Source organism: Anomaloglossus baeobatrachus, chromosome 1, assembly GCF_048569485.1.
Source record: "Anomaloglossus baeobatrachus isolate aAnoBae1 chromosome 1, aAnoBae1.hap1, whole genome shotgun sequence".
Taxonomy (NCBI): domain Eukaryota; kingdom Metazoa; phylum Chordata; class Amphibia; order Anura; family Aromobatidae; genus Anomaloglossus; species Anomaloglossus baeobatrachus.
Window position 1 is genome coordinate 328,520,816 of NC_134353.1, and position 19,113 is coordinate 328,539,928.

Consider the following 19,113-nt stretch of genomic DNA (forward strand, 5'->3'; position numbering starts at 1 on the left):
AAACCTGCAGATTTATCTAGAAAATCCAGATAAATCTGCAGGTTTTCCGCAGCAAAATCCGCAGGAGCGAGCTCCCGTGGGCACATAGCCTAATAGTGACAATGAAATAATGAAAATATTTTAAAGGGAATCTTTTATCAGGTTTCTGCTACCTCATCTGAGAGCAGCATGATGTAGGCTAAGAGACCCTGAATCTAACAATGTATCACTTAGTTTACTGGGTTCAGCTGTTCTGAAACAATCAAAGATCTATTTTTTTTATTTTTTTTTTGCATGTAGCAGAGCTCTGGGAGCTGCCCCCGCCCACACCAGGGTTTCTGTGTACATTTCCATAGACAGAATGTGCTAATCCCAGAGGGAGGAAATAGACTAGAGCTCACATGCTCCTCTGTCAGACTAATTATAAAGCCAGGACACTTAAGCTAACATTGCAGGTAATCAAAAACACACTTCGTGATGAGAGACGCAGGGCTGTAATCTGAATGTTAACCCTTACAGCATGCTGTCTTCAGATTATATAGGAAAAACCTGCCGACAGAGTCCCTTTAATTAAATTCAAACGTTGATAAAATGAATGTAAATACATTTGATGTATGCCAAATCATTTCCAGTTAAAGGCATTGTTTCTAGACTTACTTTTTCTTAAAAACTGTGTTCCCAGTGATTTTACTGCCTTAGAAATAGAATCCTAAAATGCTACTCAAGTATAACAAGCACAGCAGCAAAAACACTAAAATGCTTAACCATGTGGATCCAGGTCATAAAATAAATTCTGTAAATTTACATATTTTTGTAATGGATTTTCTTAATGTTTTGTATAAAGCCTCAGCCTTTCCAATCATTGAATCATTCTGCAATAACTTGTACCAATAAAAGCGTTCATATGTCACCTGGCTGGGTAGTGACACTCTGTGCCAATGTTCTGAATAGAAACATAGCGGTGGGTAGGGATCAGGTATAGGATTTTATATTATTTTTTTCAGCTCTGACAGATCTGTTTCCGTGCCTCGTACAGGTAGCATGATCATGTCCACAGAGGGCCTGGGCTCTGACAGCGTGTTCTGCGTAGGAGAAGACAAACATTACCGGATAAGCCGCAGCTTGGTAAAGTCAGCAGAAGGATGCACCGTGCCCCTGACCAGGGTAAAGTGCCTGGTATCTATGACTACACCACATGACATTAGGCTTCATGGATCATCAGTCACTCCTGCCTTTGTGGAATTTGACACTTCTCTGGAAGGCTTTGGGTAATGTGCTTTTTGTTTTTCATTTTTAATTTATCATGCTAGAAGTATAATAATTAAATCAGTTTGTTCACACTATTGTCTTTTAATGTCATTCCTATTTTCATTTACTGAGCAATGATCTTATCAATATAGCAAGGATTTTAATCTTGATTCTCTTTCCTTAAAAGAATTTGTCATCAGATTTTGCTCTCCCATCTGAGAGCATCATGATGTAGATGCAGAGACCCTAATTCCAGCGATGTATCACTTAATTGACTGCTGAGGGTAGTTTGTACATGATCAGTGTATTTATCTGCTGCAAAACTACCAGTTCTCTCAATGCTGAGCTCTGTATAACTCCGCCCACACCACTGATTGTGAGCTTTCTGCCTATTCACAGAAAGCTGTCAATCAATGGAGGGGGCGTGGTTGGACTACATCACAGCAGGCTTACTAATCCTCTGGTGATAATTGTTTGCAGATAAAACGGTGATTTTATCTAATTTACGGCAAGCAGGCCAGTAAGCAATACATCTCATCTCTGGAGTCAGGGACTCTACATTATGCTGCTCTCATATTTGGAGGCAAAATCCTGGTGACTGATTCCCTTTAAAGGGACGCGATCACCAAAAAATTATCTAATGTTTAAACCAGGTCTTTTAGGTTTTAGCATTAAATGTATTTTTGAAATATTTTTTCTTGTTTTTGTTTTTTTACAAATCACAATGTATATTAAAAACACAGGTATGCAGAATTTGGGTTTATACATTTTTTTTTTCCAAAGCCAATTACTGATTCTTAAGTTTTCTCATGCTCTGATTTAAAGGGAACCTGTCAGCAGAAATTTAGCTTTAAACCTAAAAGTTTCCCCTTCTGCAGCTCCTGGGCTGCATTCTAGCAAGGTTCCTATAGTTTTTGTGCCCCCTTTTAAACCAAATTAAATACTTTATAAAGTTGTACCTTTTGGTATGCAATTCTTGTAAATTATCCATGTGGGCGGGCTTTTTGGTGTCCGTTAGTGTCCCTCCTGCCAATTTACGCCGTCCCCCAACTCTCCATTTCATACATCAGGACGACGCCCACTGTGCCCTTTTGGTCCCGCGCATGCGCCGTGCGACTGTACACTGTGTGCACAGTGACCGCTCGTGACGTGTGTCGCAGGCACGAGGTTATGGGCGGCGCTGTGATTGCATCAGCAAGTGCCCGCCCATAATCTCGTGTCCGCCCTTTCCCCTCTGCCTCCAGCGTTCTGCGCAAGCGCTGGCCAGATGACCCGACGTCACCTCTCGTAACCGGTGGTGTCCTGCCCGCTCTTCCCATCTATTTCCTGCTGCAGGGTAAGATGGGAAAGAGGTGACGTCGGGTCATCTGGCCAGCGCTTGCGCACAACGCTGGAGGCAGAGGGGAAAGCGCGGCCACGAGATTATGGACGGGCACTTGCTGATGCAATCACAGCACCGCCAATATCATCGTGCCTGCGACACACGTCACCAGCGGTCACTGTGCACACAGTGCACAGTCGCACGGCGCATGCGCGGGATCAAAAGGGCGCAGTGGGCGGCATCCTGATGTATGAAATGGAGCATAGGGGGACGGCGTAAATCGGCAGGAGGGACAGTAACGGACACCAGAAAGCCCGCCCCCATGGATAATTTACAAGAATTGCATACCAAAAGGTACAACTTTATAAAGTATTTAATTTGGTTTAAAAGGGGGCACAAAAAGTACAGGAACCTTGCTAGAATGCAGCCCACGAGCTGCAGAGGGGGAAACTTTTAGGTTTAAAGCTAAATTTCTGCTGACAGGTTCCCTTTAAAAAAAACAAACAAACCCAAAACTAATTTTTAACAATCATGTATGGATTTTGCATAAAATGGTTTTGAAATTACGTACAAGCATGATAAAAAAAAAAAAGAAAAATTGAAAGTCGTCCATGAGTTTATGAATCTCCGGACCCACAAAGATGCCTTCCTTCAGTTTTGTTTCGGACAGTCCCTGAAACTTGGTACCCAGGTGCTTAAGGGTTTGTGCACATGATCCGGATGTGCTACATCCTGGACGCTGCGTGTTTTCTCCTGCCGGGCTGCGAGTGTTGTCCGCTGTAGACTGCAGCTGCCCGTGCCCACATGAGAAAACGTCTTACAAGGTACAAGCTGCATATCAGGGGGTCTGGAAATTAGTGAAGATTGGGAACGGAGTCTGAATTAAATCTGTCTCATTAACCAGAAAATGTATCTGTCTTTCTTAAGAAATGAGCACATTTTTGGGAATAGGTAACAGCAAGCAGTAACATGGGACATTCTGTTAATTAGCTGAAATGCAAATATTTCTTTGTTAGTTTCGACAGATCTATTTCATTAAGGGGATTATGTAAGACCAATGCCTCTCTCAAACTGTTTACATGGTCATGTTGCGCTCTGAAAAATGTCATGCATAACTTTTACTTAATCAATCTGTTGCTTCCTGACATCAAAAATCGCTGTTTTAATTAATATGCAAATGAGGCTGAAGTCCTCTTGGCAAAATCCGAGCACTTCCAAGTGTTTGTGACCCTGATACAATTCCCCTCCCTGCACCACCTTCCTACACAGCTGTCAGTCAAGCCAAAGAAGCCTGAGCTGGGTGGGGAGGAGGCAGTGAGGAAGAGGCTTGGAGAAGTGCTTTGACACTCCCAGAGCACTTAAACCTCTTATACAAATTAATTAAAAACAACAATAATTGTTTTTCTTCGGGAAGCAACAGATTACATAAAGATCTGGATGACATTATCTTTAATTAAGTAGCATGACCATACAAACAGTTTAGGGTGGTGGATGGTGCTGAAAGATTCCTTTTTTGCGTTGTGCACACTGAGTTTTTACAGAGCTCTTGGAGCAGAAACTGAGTGAAAACTCTCCAAATTGGCCTTCAACTATCAAAATGGCTTAAAAAGTTTGAGTTTCTGCTTCACAAACACAGCAAAAAGACTCTTTACTCAGGCAGGTGTATGTCATGCTGGCGGGTGTGGACCCTCTGAGCCACAGGCTGGGCCTACCATAGAGGGGCGTGATTAAGTGTTTACCGGACCTTCACTAGTGCTTCTGAGGAGTTGCTGGGTTGTCAGTAGACACCAGGTACCACTCCAGGGCAGTCCCCGGGTCTGCAGCAGCTCACAGAAGGGTCAGAGATACGGGATCGTGATACAGGAGGGCAAGACAGAGGTGTAGTCAGATGGTCCAAGGTTGGGGCAGGCAGCAAGGTTAAGAGTTCAAAGCTGAGGTCAGACTGGAAGGGTATATGAGCAGAGTCAAAAACTGAAGAATCTATACAGATATACGAACAGACAGGACATTAGCAGACAAACTGACTAGTAACAATGATCAGGCAGAAAGTGATGGGAGAAGGTGCCTGAAATAGTCGCTGCTAGAAAGGGATTGGCCAGAGAACCAAATTTCTACAGAACACGGCAAGGTTAAAGTACTGCAGAGACCGGCCACACCTCCCTATAGCCAGGTGGAGTTTTTTTCAGTTCGCAGGTCTGGCAGTGAGCACAAGGCAACACAGGAAAGTATTGAATGCATGGAAGTAGAGTAGTATTAAGAAGGCCTGTAAGACGCTGGTGTGGCAATGTGTTAAAGGCTCTAGAGACTGCAATGTATTTTTCTCTTTAATAGGTGCCTTTTCTTGCCAAGTTTGGCACCTCACAATGCACCGAACAGTAATGCCGTCACCACAGGGCTTATGGATGGCACAGTGCTGAGTGGCATAGGAACAGGTAAGAATCTCCTTAGTACGCCATTATAATGAAGACAAAGGAATGCACACTGAACATTGACATTTTAGTTAACATAAACTAAACATGCTAATTAGAAGGGTTGTATGAGCAAAATAAAACTTGCAGGATATATAAGCAATCACAATCAGCCATACTCTCCTTCAGGCACCCACATGGGCCATTAAGTGATCTGCGCAGAGAAAGGATGAGGTCAACGTTACACCAGCCACCAGACCACTGCGGCCTTTGATTGGCTAGAGCAGTCAAGTGACTTTTACCAGCAAGTCATCATAAAACATGCAATGATGCTGCCAATCACAGGCTGCAGTGTTCTCGTGACTGGTGGAACAGAGATATCCACTGATTCCTGTATCTGAGCAGATCATGGATGAAGTGAGTGCCGATAGGCAAGTATAACAAAGTTTTTATTTTTTTATATATCAAGTTTCATGGGTAAAGTTTTTTTGTTTTTTTTTCTGCCGGACAACACCTTTTAATATTTGATTTTTATTATGTAATTGCACTCACAAGGTGATTAACTTGAAGAAGAAATGAATTTTAATAAAAAAAAAAGCCAAAAATGGAAGAAAAATGCTGCTAACCAGTTAGACACTGGGTAGATCAGGAACCACATGGTTTCTACACCTGAAATCCATAAGGTTAATGAGAAATGTACAAAACCAGGTATATGGTGGAATAATTCAGTTTATTTATATTACGAAAGATGCTGCCACATCAAATCAGTTAAAATGCGTAGAGGCATGCATACATACATACATATATACATATTGAGGTGCCTGTCTTCTGAAGACATGGCCTGTACAGTCTTCCCAATGATGGAAAACCACTGAAAAGATGACATATTGAATAGGACTCAATTTACTTTGTGTTACTCCCTTGCAGAACTCAGAAGTGTATGTGTAAAAGTTTTATTTATCCTTGCACAAGGTAGTCACAAAAGTGAATTCTCAGGATTTGATGTATTCTTTTATCTTCACATAGGGGAACATCTTTTCCCACCTCCATCTGGATTAACATATTCTACTTGGTTCTGCATCGAGCGTTTCAGTACGCCACCCAATAATCACCCGGTGCGACTGCTGACCATTGTCCGACGAGCAAACTCCTCTGAGCAGCATTATGTCTGTCTAGCCATTGTACTTTCTGCAAAGGACAAGTCCCTGATCGTGTCAACAAAGGAAGAACTACTTCAGAACTATGGTAATTATCAGCTTCCACTTTTTCATTGCTTGGTATCTTTTTAGGAGACTGGAAAAGCATAATACCAGGAAATAAGGTTCTGGGGCTTAAATTGGATAGCAATACATTGGTTAAAAGAAAAACGTATGTGGGGAGGGTTGAAAAAAAATTGTCAAGAAAAGCTCCAAATTTGCCTTTGGTGAGGCATCTACAGGTCATCATGTCACGTTGATATACGGAAAAATGTTCCCCATTTATACATTCACAAGATAGAGAAATGTTCTTTTTTTATCAGCCAAACCGGATGAGAGCTGACCGTTAAGGTTTCGATTGATTTTGGTCAGATTCTCACAAGTGCGAAGTACCCGGATGTTGTCACTAACCTTGATTGGATTACCATTGTTGCCCAGAGTCAGTTGTCTGATATATGTCACAGTAGCATGTATTCAGCTCTGTATGAGATGAGTATTTAGGAAAATAAATTAGAGTGCTAGAGTGCTGATCTTGGTTTGCAATATATTCCTCCTGTTGGTAGCTGTACACATTCAGTTGCCTCACCCTTTCCACAGGCATTGCTAATTAAGCACCATACTTGGATCTGGTCCGCCTTTATCAATGGTTGCTGCCTGGCACTGGGAGGATCAGTTCTGATATAGTCCTGGTATGTGTAGAGCTTGCTCCACATGCTGGGACCTGGGCTGGCCTCTATCCACAATTGCCTCTTTTGCAACATAGAAGCGGTTATATATACAGGTTACAGGTATGTGTGCTCCATTATGGTTCTGCTTTTAACTTTATCTAGGAGGCCGCATGGCACATGAAATACAGAATATAGAGTAGGACCCCCCTATTGAGATTTGCCGTGACGTTGGCAGGGGTGGCTCAAAGAATTGATCAATTATTTGCTAAAAATCTCATTTATATTACAGTACAGTTGGAATAAATCTGTGAATTTGCACTTTTTATATGATGCATGCCATTTTCAGATCGTGCTGGCTCCCCTCTCTCTCTGATATATGTCACAGTAGCATGTATTCAGCTCTGTATGAGATGAGTATTTAGGAAAATAAATTAGAGTGCTAAGTGCCCCCATCCACCTTATTCATAGGGCTACAGTAGGTTCAAGGGGTCGGGTAGGGTTGGCTTTGACCGGATGAGAGAACCACAAGTCGGCCTTCGTATTTTAGTTTTCTTTGTCGCTCCTAATTGGGAGACCCAGACAATTGGGTGTATAGCTACTGCCTCTGGAGGCCACACAAAGCATTACACTTAAAAGTGTAAGGCCCCTCCCCTTCTGCCTATACACCCCCCGTGGGATCACGGGCTCCTCAGTTTTCAAGCTTTGTGCGAAGGAGGTCAGACATCCACGCATAGCTCCACTGTTTAGTCAGCAGCAGCTGCTGACTATGTCGGATGGAAGACAAGAGGACCCATACTAGGGTCCCCAGCATGCTCCCTTCTCACCCCACTTTTGTCGGCGGTGTTTGTTAAGGTTGAGGTACCCATTGCGGGTACGGAGGCTGGAGCCCACATGCTGCATCCTTCCCCATCCCCCTTAGGGCTCTGGGTGAAGTGGGATTTTACCGGTCTCCAGGCACATGGGACTGTGCTCCATCCACAGCCCCTGGGGAATCTGCTGGATATGGAGCGGAGTATCGTCAGGGACAGGCCCTGCTACGTCAAGGTACTCTGTGTCCCCGTACAGACCGCGCGCACACTGCAGCATTGCTGGGTGTGTTAGTGCGCCGGGGACAACAGCGCTGCGCGCTTGTGCCACACTTCCACAGCTTGCTGAGGGAGTTATTGTGTTGGGAACTGCCGCGCCGGCCGCTGCTGACAGTTTACACTGCGGCGCGGCTGGGACTTGTGGTGCGCCGGGGACTTCCGCGCTGGCCGTGCATATTTGACGGCCGCGCTTATTACTAGAGTCCCCGGCTTTTGCGGCCTAGTTTCGCTTCGTTCCCACCCCCAGGCCTGCCAGTCAGGGGAAGGGCGGGACGCTGTACAGAACGTCAGCGCCGAGGGCTGGAGTCTGCTTTACATACTCCAGCCCTCACATTGAGCACAGTGGGACGCCAGTTTCCCGCACTTTGTCTGAGGCACGCCCACGGTCCGCCCCTCTTCACAGAACGCCGGCGGCCATTCCTGAATGCAGTCTGAGCTGGAGAGGGGAGACAAGTTCTGGGAGACCCAGGCACGGGATTCTGGCGACCACACACCCGCTTTCAGCGGGCGGTAAGCGGCACCTCCGGTGCTGACCCCACTAGTGCCAAAGTGTACAATTGTATTTTTATGCTTGCATGCTATACATTGCACTAAACGGTCGCTGGTGATTCTTGGCTATATACCCTCCTAGATTGCTCAGTGGAGACTACAGCATGTCGTCCGCAAAAAACAAGGGTGCCAAGGCACAGGCTTTCTATGCTGCTTGTACCGCTTGTGAGGCTGCTCTACCGGCAGGTTCCACTGACCCCCATTGTGTGCAGTGCTCGGCCCCTGTGCCACTTGCACGGCCGGGGCCCCTGCTGGAGGTGACCCCGGGAGAACCACCTGTGAATACTGTCCAGGTGACGGGGACAGAGTTTGCAATCTTTGCTGATAGATTGTCTGTGACTATGACTAAAATTCTAGAAACTTTGCAGTCTAGACCAGTAACTCAGACCATGGGCACTGTTGAATCATTGCTCCCTGGTCCCCCTCAGTTGGAACAGCTCCGGGCTCCGGGGGTGTCCCATGCATCCCAGGGTGACGGCTCTGACACGGACGACAGTCCCAGACAGCCTAAGCGAGCTCGCTATGAGCGGCCCTCTACTTCATCACACTGGTCAGGGTCCCAGCAAGAGGATTCTCTTCTGTGTGATGAGGCGGAGTTAGCTGATCAGGATTCTGATCCTGAGACCGCTCTCAATCTGGATACACCTGATGGTGACGCCATAGTGAATGATCTTATCGCGTCCATCAATAAAATGTTGGATATTTCTCCCCCAGCTCCTCTAGTGGAGGAGTCAGCTTCACAGCAGGAGAAATTCCATTTCAGGTATCCCAAGCGTAAATTAAGTACTTTTCTGGACCACTCTGACTTTAGAGAGTCAGTCCAGAAACACCACGCTTATCCAGATAAGCGTTTCTCCAAACGGCTTAAGGATACACGTTATCCCTTTCCTCCTGACGTGATCAAGAGCTGGACCCAGTGTCCCAAGGTGGATCCCCCAATCTCCAGGCTTGCGGCTAGATCCATAGTTGCAGTGGAGGATGGGGCTGCTCTTAAAGATGCCACTGACAGACAGATGGAGCTCTGGTTGAAATCCATCTATGAAGCTATCGGCGCGTCGTTTGCTCCTGCATTCGCAGCCGTATGGGCACTCCAAGCTATTTCAGCTGGTCTTACACAGATTGACACGGTCACACGTACATCTGTTCCGCAGGTGGCATCCTTAACCTCTCAAATGTCTGCATTTGCGTCTTACGCGATTAATGCGGTTCTGGACTCTACGAGCCGTACGGCAGTGGCATCCGCCAACTCCGTGGTTTTACGCAGAGCCTTGTGGTTAAGGGAATGGAAAGCAGATTCTGCTTCCAAAAAATGCTTAACCAGTTTGCCATTTTCTGGTGACCGACTGTTTGGTGAGCGTTTGGATGAAATCATTAAACAGTCCAAGGGTAAGGATTCATCCTTACCTCAGCCCAGACAAAACAAACCCCAACAGAGGAGGGGACAGTCGGGGTTTCGGACCTTTCGAGGTTCGGGCAGGTCCCAATTCTCCTCGTCCAAAAGGACTCAAAAGAATCAGAGGAGCTCAGATTCTTGGCGGGCTCAGTCACGCCCAAAAAAGACAGCCGGAAGACCCGCTACCAAAGCGGCTTCCTCATGACTTTCGGCCTCCTCTCTCCGCATCCTCGGTCGGTGGCAGGCTCTCCCGCTTTGGCGACATTTGGCTGCCACAGGTCCAAGACCGTTGGGTGAGAGACATTCTGTCTCACGGGTACAGGATAGAGTTCAGTTCTCGTCCTCCAACTCGATTCTTCAGAACGTCTCCGCCTCCCGACCGAGCCAATGCTCTTCTGCAGGCGGTGTGCACTCTAAAGGCGGAAGGAGTGGTGATCCCTGTTCCTCTTCAAGAGCAAGGTCACGGTTTTTACTCCAATTTGTTTGTGGTACCAAAAAAGGACGGGTCTTTCCGTCCCGTTCTGGACCTAAAACTTCTCAACAAGCACGTGAGAACCAGACGGTTCCGGATGGAATCCCTCCGCTCCGTCATCGCCGCAATGTCTCAAGGAGATTTCCTAGCATCAATAGACATCAAGGATGCTTATCTCCACGTACCGATTGCTCCAGAGCATCAGCGTTTTCTACGCTTCGTTATAGGAGACGAACACCTTCAGTTCGTAGCCCTGCCTTTTGGTCTGGCGACAGCCCCACGGGTCTTCACCAAAGTCATGGCAGCTGTAGTTGCAGTCCTGCACTCTCAGGGACACTCTGTGATCCCTTACTTAGACGATCTGCTTGTCAAGGCGCCTTCTCAAGAGGCATGCCAACACAGCCTGAACATTGCGCTGGAGACCCTCCAGGGTTTCGGGTGGATCATCAACTTTTCCAAGTCAAATCTAACCCCGACCCAGTCGATAACATATCTTGGCATGGAGTTTCATACTCTCTCAGCGATAGTGAAGCTTCCGCTTGTCAAACAGCGTTCACTACAGACAGGGGTGCAATCTCTCCTTCAAGGCCAGTCACACCCCTTGAGACGCCTCATGCACTTCCTAGGGAAGATGGTTGCAGCAATAGAGGCAGTCCCTTTCGCGCAGTTTCATCTGCGTCCACTGCAATGGGACATTCTCCGCCAATGGGACGGGAAGTCGAAGTCCCTCGACAGGAACGTCTCCCTTTCTCAGGCGGCCAAGGATTCTCTTCAATGGTGGCTGCTTCCCACCTCATTGTCGAAAGGGAAATCCTTCCTACCCCCATCCTGGGCGGTGGTGACGACAGATGCGAGTCTGTCAGGGTGGGGAGCAGTCTTTCTCCACCACAGGGCTCAAGGTACGTGGACTCAGCAGGAGTCCACCCTTCAGATCAACGTTCTGGAGATCAGGGCAGTGTATCTTGCCCTACAAGCCTTCCAGCAGTGGCTGGAAGGCAAACAGATCCGAATTCAGTCGGACAACTCCACAGCGGTGGCATACATCAACCACCAAGGAGGAACTCGCAGTCGGCAAGCCTTCCAGGAAGTCCGGCGGATTCTGACGTGGGTGGAAGACACGGCTTCCACCATATCCGCAGTTCACATCCCAGGCGTGGACAACTGGGAAACAGACTTCCTCAGTCGCCAGGGTATGGACGCAGGGGAATGGTCTCTTCACCCGGACGTGTTTCAGGAGATCTGTCGCCGCTGGGGGATGCCGGACGTCGACCTAATGGCGTCTCGGCACAACAACAAGGTCCCAGCTTTCATGGCACGGTCTCACGATCACCGAGCTCTGGCGGCAGACGCCTTAGTTCAAGATTGGTCGCAGTTCCGGCTTCCTTATGTGTTTCCACCTCTGGCTCTGTTGCCCAGAGTGCTGCGCAAGATCAGGTCCGACTGCCGCCGCGCCATCCTCGTCGCTCCAGACTGGCCAAGGAGGTCGTGGTACCCGGATCTGTGGCACCTCGCGGTAGGCCAACCGTGGGCACTACCAGACCGACCAGACTTGCTGTCTCAAGGGCCGTTTTTCCATCAGAATTCTGCGGCCCTGAACCTGACTGTGTGGCCATTGAGTCCTGGATCCTAGCGTGTTCAGGGTTATCTCAAGAGGTCATTGCCACCATGAGACAGGCTAGAAAACCTACCTCCGCCAAGATATACCACAGGACGTGGAAAATATTCTTATCTTGGTGCTCTGCTCAGGGAGTTTCTCCCTGGCCATTTGCATTGCCTACTTTTCTTTCCTTCCTACAATCCGGTTTGGAAAAAGGTTTGTCGCTCAGCTCCCTCAAGGGACTAGTCTCAGCGCTATCTGTATTTTTTCAGAAGCGCCTAGCACGACTTCCTCAGGTACGCACGTTCCTGCAAGGGGTCTGTCATATCGTCCCTCCTTACAAGCGGCCGTTAGAGCCCTGGGATCTGAACAGGGTTCTAATTGTTCTTCAGAAGCCGCCTTTCGAGCCTATGAGGGATGTTTCCCTTTCTCGCCTTTCACAGAAAGTGGCTTTTCTAGTAGCGGTCACGTCTCTTCGGAGAGTGTCCGAGCTAGCAGCGCTGTCATGCAAATCTCCCTTCCTGGTGATTCACCAGGACAAGGTGGTTCTGCGCCCGATTCCGGAGTTTCTCCCTAAGGTGGTATCCCCCTTTCATCTCAATCAGGATATCTCCTTGCCTTCTTTGTGTCCTCATCCAGTTCATCAATGTGAAAAGGATTTGCATTTGTTGGATCTGGTGAGAGCGCTCAGGATCTACATTTCCCGCACTGCGCCCCTGCGCCGCTCGGATGCACTCTTTGTCCTTGTCGCTGGTCAGCGCAAAGGGTCGCAAGCTTCCAAATCCACCCTGGCTAGGTGGATCAAGGAACCAATTCTTGAAGCCTACCGTTCGGCTGGGCTTCCGGTTCCCTCAGGGCTGAAGGCCCATTCTACCAGAGCCGTGGGTGCGTCCTGGGCATTACGGCACCAGGCTACGGCTCAGCAGGTGTGCCAGGTGGCTACCTGGTCGAGTCTGCACACTTTTACCAAACACTATCAGGTGCATACCTACGCTTCGGCGGACGCCAGCCTAGGTAGACAAGTCCTTCAGGCGGCAGCTGCCCACCTGTAGGAAAGGGCTGTTTTTACGGTCCTATCACGAGGGGTTATTATACCCACCCAGGGACTGCTTTTGGACGTCCCAATTGTCTGGGTCTCCCAATTAGGAGCGACAAAGAAGAAGGGAATTTTGTTTACTTACCGTAAATTCCTTTTCTTCTAGCTCCAATTGGGAGACCCAGCACCCGCCCTGTTTGCTTAGGGATTTTTGTTTTTTCGGGTACACATGTTGTTCATGTTGAATGGTTTCGGTTCTCCGATGTTCCTTCGGATTGAATTTGTTCTTAAACCAGTTATTGGCTTCCTCCTTCTTGCTTTTGCACTAAAACTGAGGAGCCCGTGATCCCACGGGGGGTGTATAGGCAGAAGGGGAGGGGCCTTACACTTTTAAGTGTAATGCTTTGTGTGGCCTCCGGAGGCAGTAGCTATACACCCAATTGTCTGGGTCTCCCAATTGGAGCTAGAAGAAAAGGAATTTACGGTAAGTAAACAAAATTCCCTTCTTCTTTTGTATGGAACCATTATGTTAGATTACTTGTACGTATTGTGAGGTGTTTTTTTTTGTCCCTCCGTCAGTACTTTTGTTGACCTCTTAATTGAGTTTACAATAAAGGTTACAGTTTAAAGGGGTGGTTCACCCATATTTTTTATTGTCTAGATCGATATTATATTGAGAAACAATGTTTCTCTCAAATACCTTGTGTTGGCAATAGTGCCTGTGAGAGGCGCTATTGCAGACCGCTGCTCCCCGTCCAGTGACGTACCCGTCCAATGCTGCCACGTCACATCCGTGCAGCCGGCTACAGTCTTCCAGACTCTGAGCTGTGAGCGGTGCTTCACTGCTGTCACAGCCCGTCTGCTCCCTCCTCCCTCCTAGCACAGCACGGCGCGTCTCCTGCTCCCCCCTCCCTCCTCCCTCCTCGCAGAACGCTGCAAGCAAGAGACGTGCTGTGAGGGAGGAGGGAGAAGGAGCAGGGAGCAGATGGGCTCAGAATGTAGCCGGCTGCACGGATGTGACGAGGCAGCATTGGACGGGTACATCACTGGACGGGGAGCAGCGGTCTGCAGTAGCGCCTCTCACAGGCACTATTGACAACACAAGGTATTTGAGAGAAACATTGTTTCTCAATATAATATCCATCTAGACAATAAAAAATATGGGTGAACCACCCCTTTAATATGCTCGTCTCAGCATAATTTTGGACTCTGCACAAGCTACTTAAATTTTAAATGTACTTATTTATACAGTAATTTAATGCCTGAAACAGCTGATTTCACACTACAAACTGTGTACATTATTACATAAATATTCAAGGTCTGATTAGATAAGTTTTTATTTTAAAAAAATCTGTTACTACAATCCTTCTATTAAAATTAACTTGTTATGAGACCAACTGTAGAATGAATTACCTCATGTATCCAAGTGTATTCACTTTGTGCCCCAGCCTGACTGACACTTGCAGCTTGTACTGAGCAGTGTGAGATGTCTGCAGGAAGGAGACATATTGAGGAGCTGTCACTCAGGCTATGTGTGTGAAAAATGGGTTAGACTTTCATAATGGATTACACATCTTTTCTGACATTAGTTTTATATGTCCTTCAAACATCTTCATCAGGTCTGAGTCATCTCTTTAATAATGTAGCATAGATGGAAAATATGTTACTAGATTGCTGCTCTAAATCACTTTGTGGCACCTGACTGGTTTCCTTTACTATTTTCCTTTACACCCAGCTAGGACTATTCTTTGATATGTGCACCAGCTTGTTTCTAGCTAATACATTTCTACATATTTATTATTCAGTGGATGACTTTAGTGAGGAATCTTCCTTCTATGAGATCCTACCTTGTTGTGCCCGATTTCGATGCAGTGAGCTGATAATGGAAGGTCAATGGCATCATCTGGTTCTAGTCATGAGTAAAGGCATGCTTAAAAATAGCACCGCTACCCTCTACCTTGACGGGCAGCTGGTCAGTACTGTAAAGGTAGGTTTTTCTTTACTTTAAATTCATAATGACCATGCAAACTTTTTTAGAAGACGATCCAAAATTGAATCATCGAAGACTGTGTCAAAGGGAATGTGGTCTGGATAAAGGGGTGGCCTCCTGAAGATTTTGTTTTTTAGAGAGGTTTTACTATACTCATATATTTTTAAAGTGTTATTCTGCTTTCTTTTAGCAAGTTTAAAATTATATAAAATGTTAAGTAACTTTTATTTTAATTTCAAATGTCATAAATCAGTAGTAGATATGAAAATAGGCTACTTTGTCAGGTATCTTCTTAGAGAAATCTGCTTCTTTTTTCTCCTGGACTGATCTTTCAATCTCCATTCACGGCTAAAAGATATAAAATCAGTATTAATTGAAGACAGATTCTCCCGTTATTCACTTCTATGGAGAGTAGATGGATGAAGAGGTGGGGATTTGAGACAGTCATGACGCTGGATAAGGGGCAGGGGAGGAAGTGGGACGGAGAAGGCAGATGCAGACATTCTGCTGCAAGTTCTCCTGAAATGACAGATGCACTTGAAGTTTACTTAGATTTTACGCAACTGTCAATATCTTCCATTTATTAAGAACCAGTCATGAGGATTTTATATCTTAAGCTAATGACATATGTAAAGGTGCTTTAATACTGATTAAAGCCTTACATTGATTGTAGAAAACAGTTTTGCTGTTTTAGAGAATCCATAGTTTAATTTCAATGCGAATGAGTAGCAAATTTGGTGGGGTTGGACATGCATTTCCATCTCTCCTGCCCTTCCTCCCTTTTTTCCGCCTGCTGCCTTCCTCCTGTCACTGACTGACTGACAGATCTTGGGCAAGATCTCTGAAATTAAAATGACCTTTCAGTCAGAGACAGGAGGCAGGCAGGGAATAAGGAGGAAGGACAGGAGTGCTGCAAGTGCACTCTTCAACCCCACTGCACTTGCAGCTCATTAGCATTGGTTTGAGGAATAGAATCATGATGGCAGGTTTTCTTTAAGTTTGGGCCAAGATAAAGTTCCACTTAAATTCATTTTGACCCTCATTAGGTAATTTTTTTTTCCAGTTTCAAAATAGTTACAAAAAATGTAAGAGTTTTTATGAATCCTAACAATATATTTCATCTATTTTATCATTTCTACAGCTCCATTATGTACACAGTACTCCTGGTGGGTCAGGTTCTGCTAATCCACCAGTGGTTAGCACTGTCTATTCATACGTTGGCACTCCTCCAGCTCAACGCCAACTCTCTTCCCTTGTATGGCGCCTGGGACCAACTCACTTTTTGGAAGAAGTCCTGACTGCCGCCAGTGTTGGAGTCATTTATGAACTGGGACCAAATTATGTTGGAAGCTTTCAAGCCGTTTCTTCTCCATGTGAGTTTTTTTTCCCCCAAGTTGACAATTTGTCAAACATTGCAGATCAGTGCCCCTGTCAAAAATGATACTTTGTAATTCTCACATTAAAGTACAGGCATAATGCTCTTCAATGGCCTGCCTTTCACCTGCCGAGGCTTCTTTGGTCCCCAACAGTCTATATTTATCCGGTCTAGTGATGACATGTGACTGCTGCAGCCAATTACTGGTGGTAGCAGTGACAAGTCAACACCCGTGACATTTCAGTTGTGGTCAATGATTGTCCAAACTGCAGCAGTCACATTTCTTGTGTGCACATCATCATCATAGATTGTTTAAAAAAAAAAAGGTCAACATATGGACTAGGTAAGTTTGGCAGGGTAATAGCAGGGAGTCGGTAAGGTAAGTATACCAATATCAATTGTAAGCTGTTTAAAGAAAACAAATCACGGGAGGGAACAACCCCCTATATATTCTTTCTAGACCTAGATAGGTGATCTTGCCATTTAATGTATGTCACAATCTGTGGCTCAAATCTTAAGGTACCGTCACACATAACGAGATCGCAGCTGAGTCACGGTTTCCGTGACGCAGTAGCGATCCTGTTAGCGATCTTGTTATGTGTGACACCTACCAGCGATCAGGCCCCTGCTGTGAGATCTCTAGTCGTTGCAGAATGGTCCAGGCCATTTTCTTCAAAGGCGATGTCCTGCTGGGCAGGACACATCACTGTGTTTGACACTGTGTGACAGGGACACAGTAACGGCTGAGATCGTTATACAGGTCGCTACAGCGACCTGTATTGTTCCTGCATCACTGGTAAGATCTGACTGTGTGACATCTCACCTGCAACCTCCCAGCGACTTACCTGCGATCCCTATCAGGTCGCATCGTTTTCGGGATCGCTGGTAAGTCGTTGTGTGTGACTGGACCTTTAGGGTATCGTCACACTTTAGCGACGCAGCAGCGATCCCACCAGCGATCTGACCTGTTCAGGATCGCTGCTGCGTCGCTGCATGGTCGCTGGTGAGCTGTCAAACAGGCAGATCTCATCAGTGACCAGCCCCCAGCCAGCAGCGACGTGGAAGCGACGCTGCACTTGCAGGGAGCCGGCGTCTGGAAGCTGCGGACACTGGCTCCCTGCACTCGTAGCCACAGCACACATCGGGTTAATAAGCAAACCTTTGCTTATTTACCCGATGTGTCCTCCGGCTACGTGTGCAGGGAGCTGGCACTGGCAGCGTGCGAGCTGCAGACGCTGGTAACTAAGGTAAATATCGGGTAACCACCTTGGTTACCCGATGTTTACCTTGGTTACAGCTTACCGCAGGCTGTCAGACGCCGGCTCCTGCTCCCTGCACATTCAGGATTGTTGCTCTCTCGCTGTCACACACAGCGATGTGTGCTTATCAGCGGGAGAGCAACAATAAAAAAAAAAATGAACCAGGGCTGTGTTTAACGAGCAGCGATCTCACAGCAGGGGCCAGATCGCTGCTCAGTGTCACACACAGCGAGATCGCTAATGAGGTCACAAAAACCGTGACTCAGCAGCGTTCTCAGTAGCGATCTCGCTGTGTGTGAAGCACCCCTTAGACTCCCCCACTTGAGAGGATGATGAAGAAAATTTCCACTTGTTAGTTTAATACTAATGTTTGTTGTCTGATATCTTATCATCAAATTGCAAACTGAAAATAAGACCGGGGAACCAAAGAACCATTACCAACCACAAAGTCTAGAAAATATTTTGTATTCTAGTTCCTCAGCTTGCTATGTTTGTCACCCTTTATTCCGAAATTCCATAGGTCTTGTTTATTTTCCAATAGTAGGACATAGAATGGCAAAGTATACAGAATATGAACATTGTGTCCATAGGAGGCATACATTTATTGTCATTGTGTTTTATTATATTGCAGGTAAGGATTCCAAATCTGAATCAGGTGCTTCTTCATTAGTGTCTTTGGTGCCTGAAGAAAAGGTGTCCTTTGGTTTATATGCACTTTCAGTATCTTCTCTAACTGTGGCAAGAATAAGAAAAGTTTACAATAAACTGGACAGCAAAGCAATTGCTAAGCAGGTAAGGATCATCGTGCAGCTATGTGTGATCTTCTGACATGATTTGATTTTGTGCATATTCTAAAATATACAAACACTCAAAAAAATAACATGTATAACCTGTAGAGATATTGGTGACCACTTTGGTACCCGTCTATAGGAGGAGTTCAGGACACCATGGATCACTACCTTTAAGGGTATCCTCATACGCAGCCATAAGCTGTATATTTAGCATTAGTTTTCTGGATGAAGTATTCCTATTAGAGTAACAGCAAAGTGGAAGTTATGTTTTTGTGAAAATTTTGTGAGTTAATTCTTAGTAGCATGCCACAAAGAAAATTCAGATGCATTGAAAATGCATGTAATGTTATATGTGTTGTGTCTGTAGTTGGCAATATCATCTCATGAGAATGCCACTCCAGTGAAGCTGCTTCATAACTCAGCTGGACATTTGAATGGCCCTGCTCGGACAATAGGAGCAGCACTCATTGGCTACCTAGGTAATATGTTTCCTTCTGTTCTCTCTTCTTTCTCCCTTCCTCTTTCCTCCCTTCCTTTTCTCCCCTTCCTCTTGTCTCTTCTCCCCTTCCTCTTGTCTCTTCTCCCCTTCCTCTTGTCTCTTCTCCCCTTCCTCTCGTCTCTTCTCCATCCTCTCCTTCCTCTTCTTGTTGCCATCCTGTATTTTCTCTGTATCCTTCCACTCCTCTTCAGCATTCCTCTTTTTTCTCTTTTTTTATCTCGCCTCTTCCCTTCTTGTCTCCTCCCTT

The 19,113-nt window shown here is 46.2% G+C and overlaps 1 protein-coding gene across 9 annotated transcripts in view; it reads left to right on the forward strand.

Moving 5' to 3' along the window:
* Positions 1 to 19,113, forward strand: part of WDFY3 (WD repeat and FYVE domain containing 3) — a 388,800-nt gene that overhangs the window by 244,691 nt on the left and 124,996 nt on the right. For all 9 annotated transcript variants that reach the window (XM_075351922.1, XM_075351959.1, XM_075351945.1 and 6 more), the window contains 7 exons: positions 1,016 to 1,247; positions 4,880 to 4,980; positions 5,983 to 6,201; positions 14,758 to 14,939; positions 16,084 to 16,315; positions 18,208 to 18,368; positions 18,735 to 18,846. In XM_075351922.1, the coding sequence (XP_075208037.1) occupies positions 1,016 to 1,247; positions 4,880 to 4,980; positions 5,983 to 6,201; positions 14,758 to 14,939; positions 16,084 to 16,315; positions 18,208 to 18,368; positions 18,735 to 18,846 (1,239 nt within the window). The remainder of the gene's footprint in view (positions 1 to 1,015; positions 1,248 to 4,879; positions 4,981 to 5,982; positions 6,202 to 14,757; positions 14,940 to 16,083; positions 16,316 to 18,207; positions 18,369 to 18,734; positions 18,847 to 19,113) is intronic.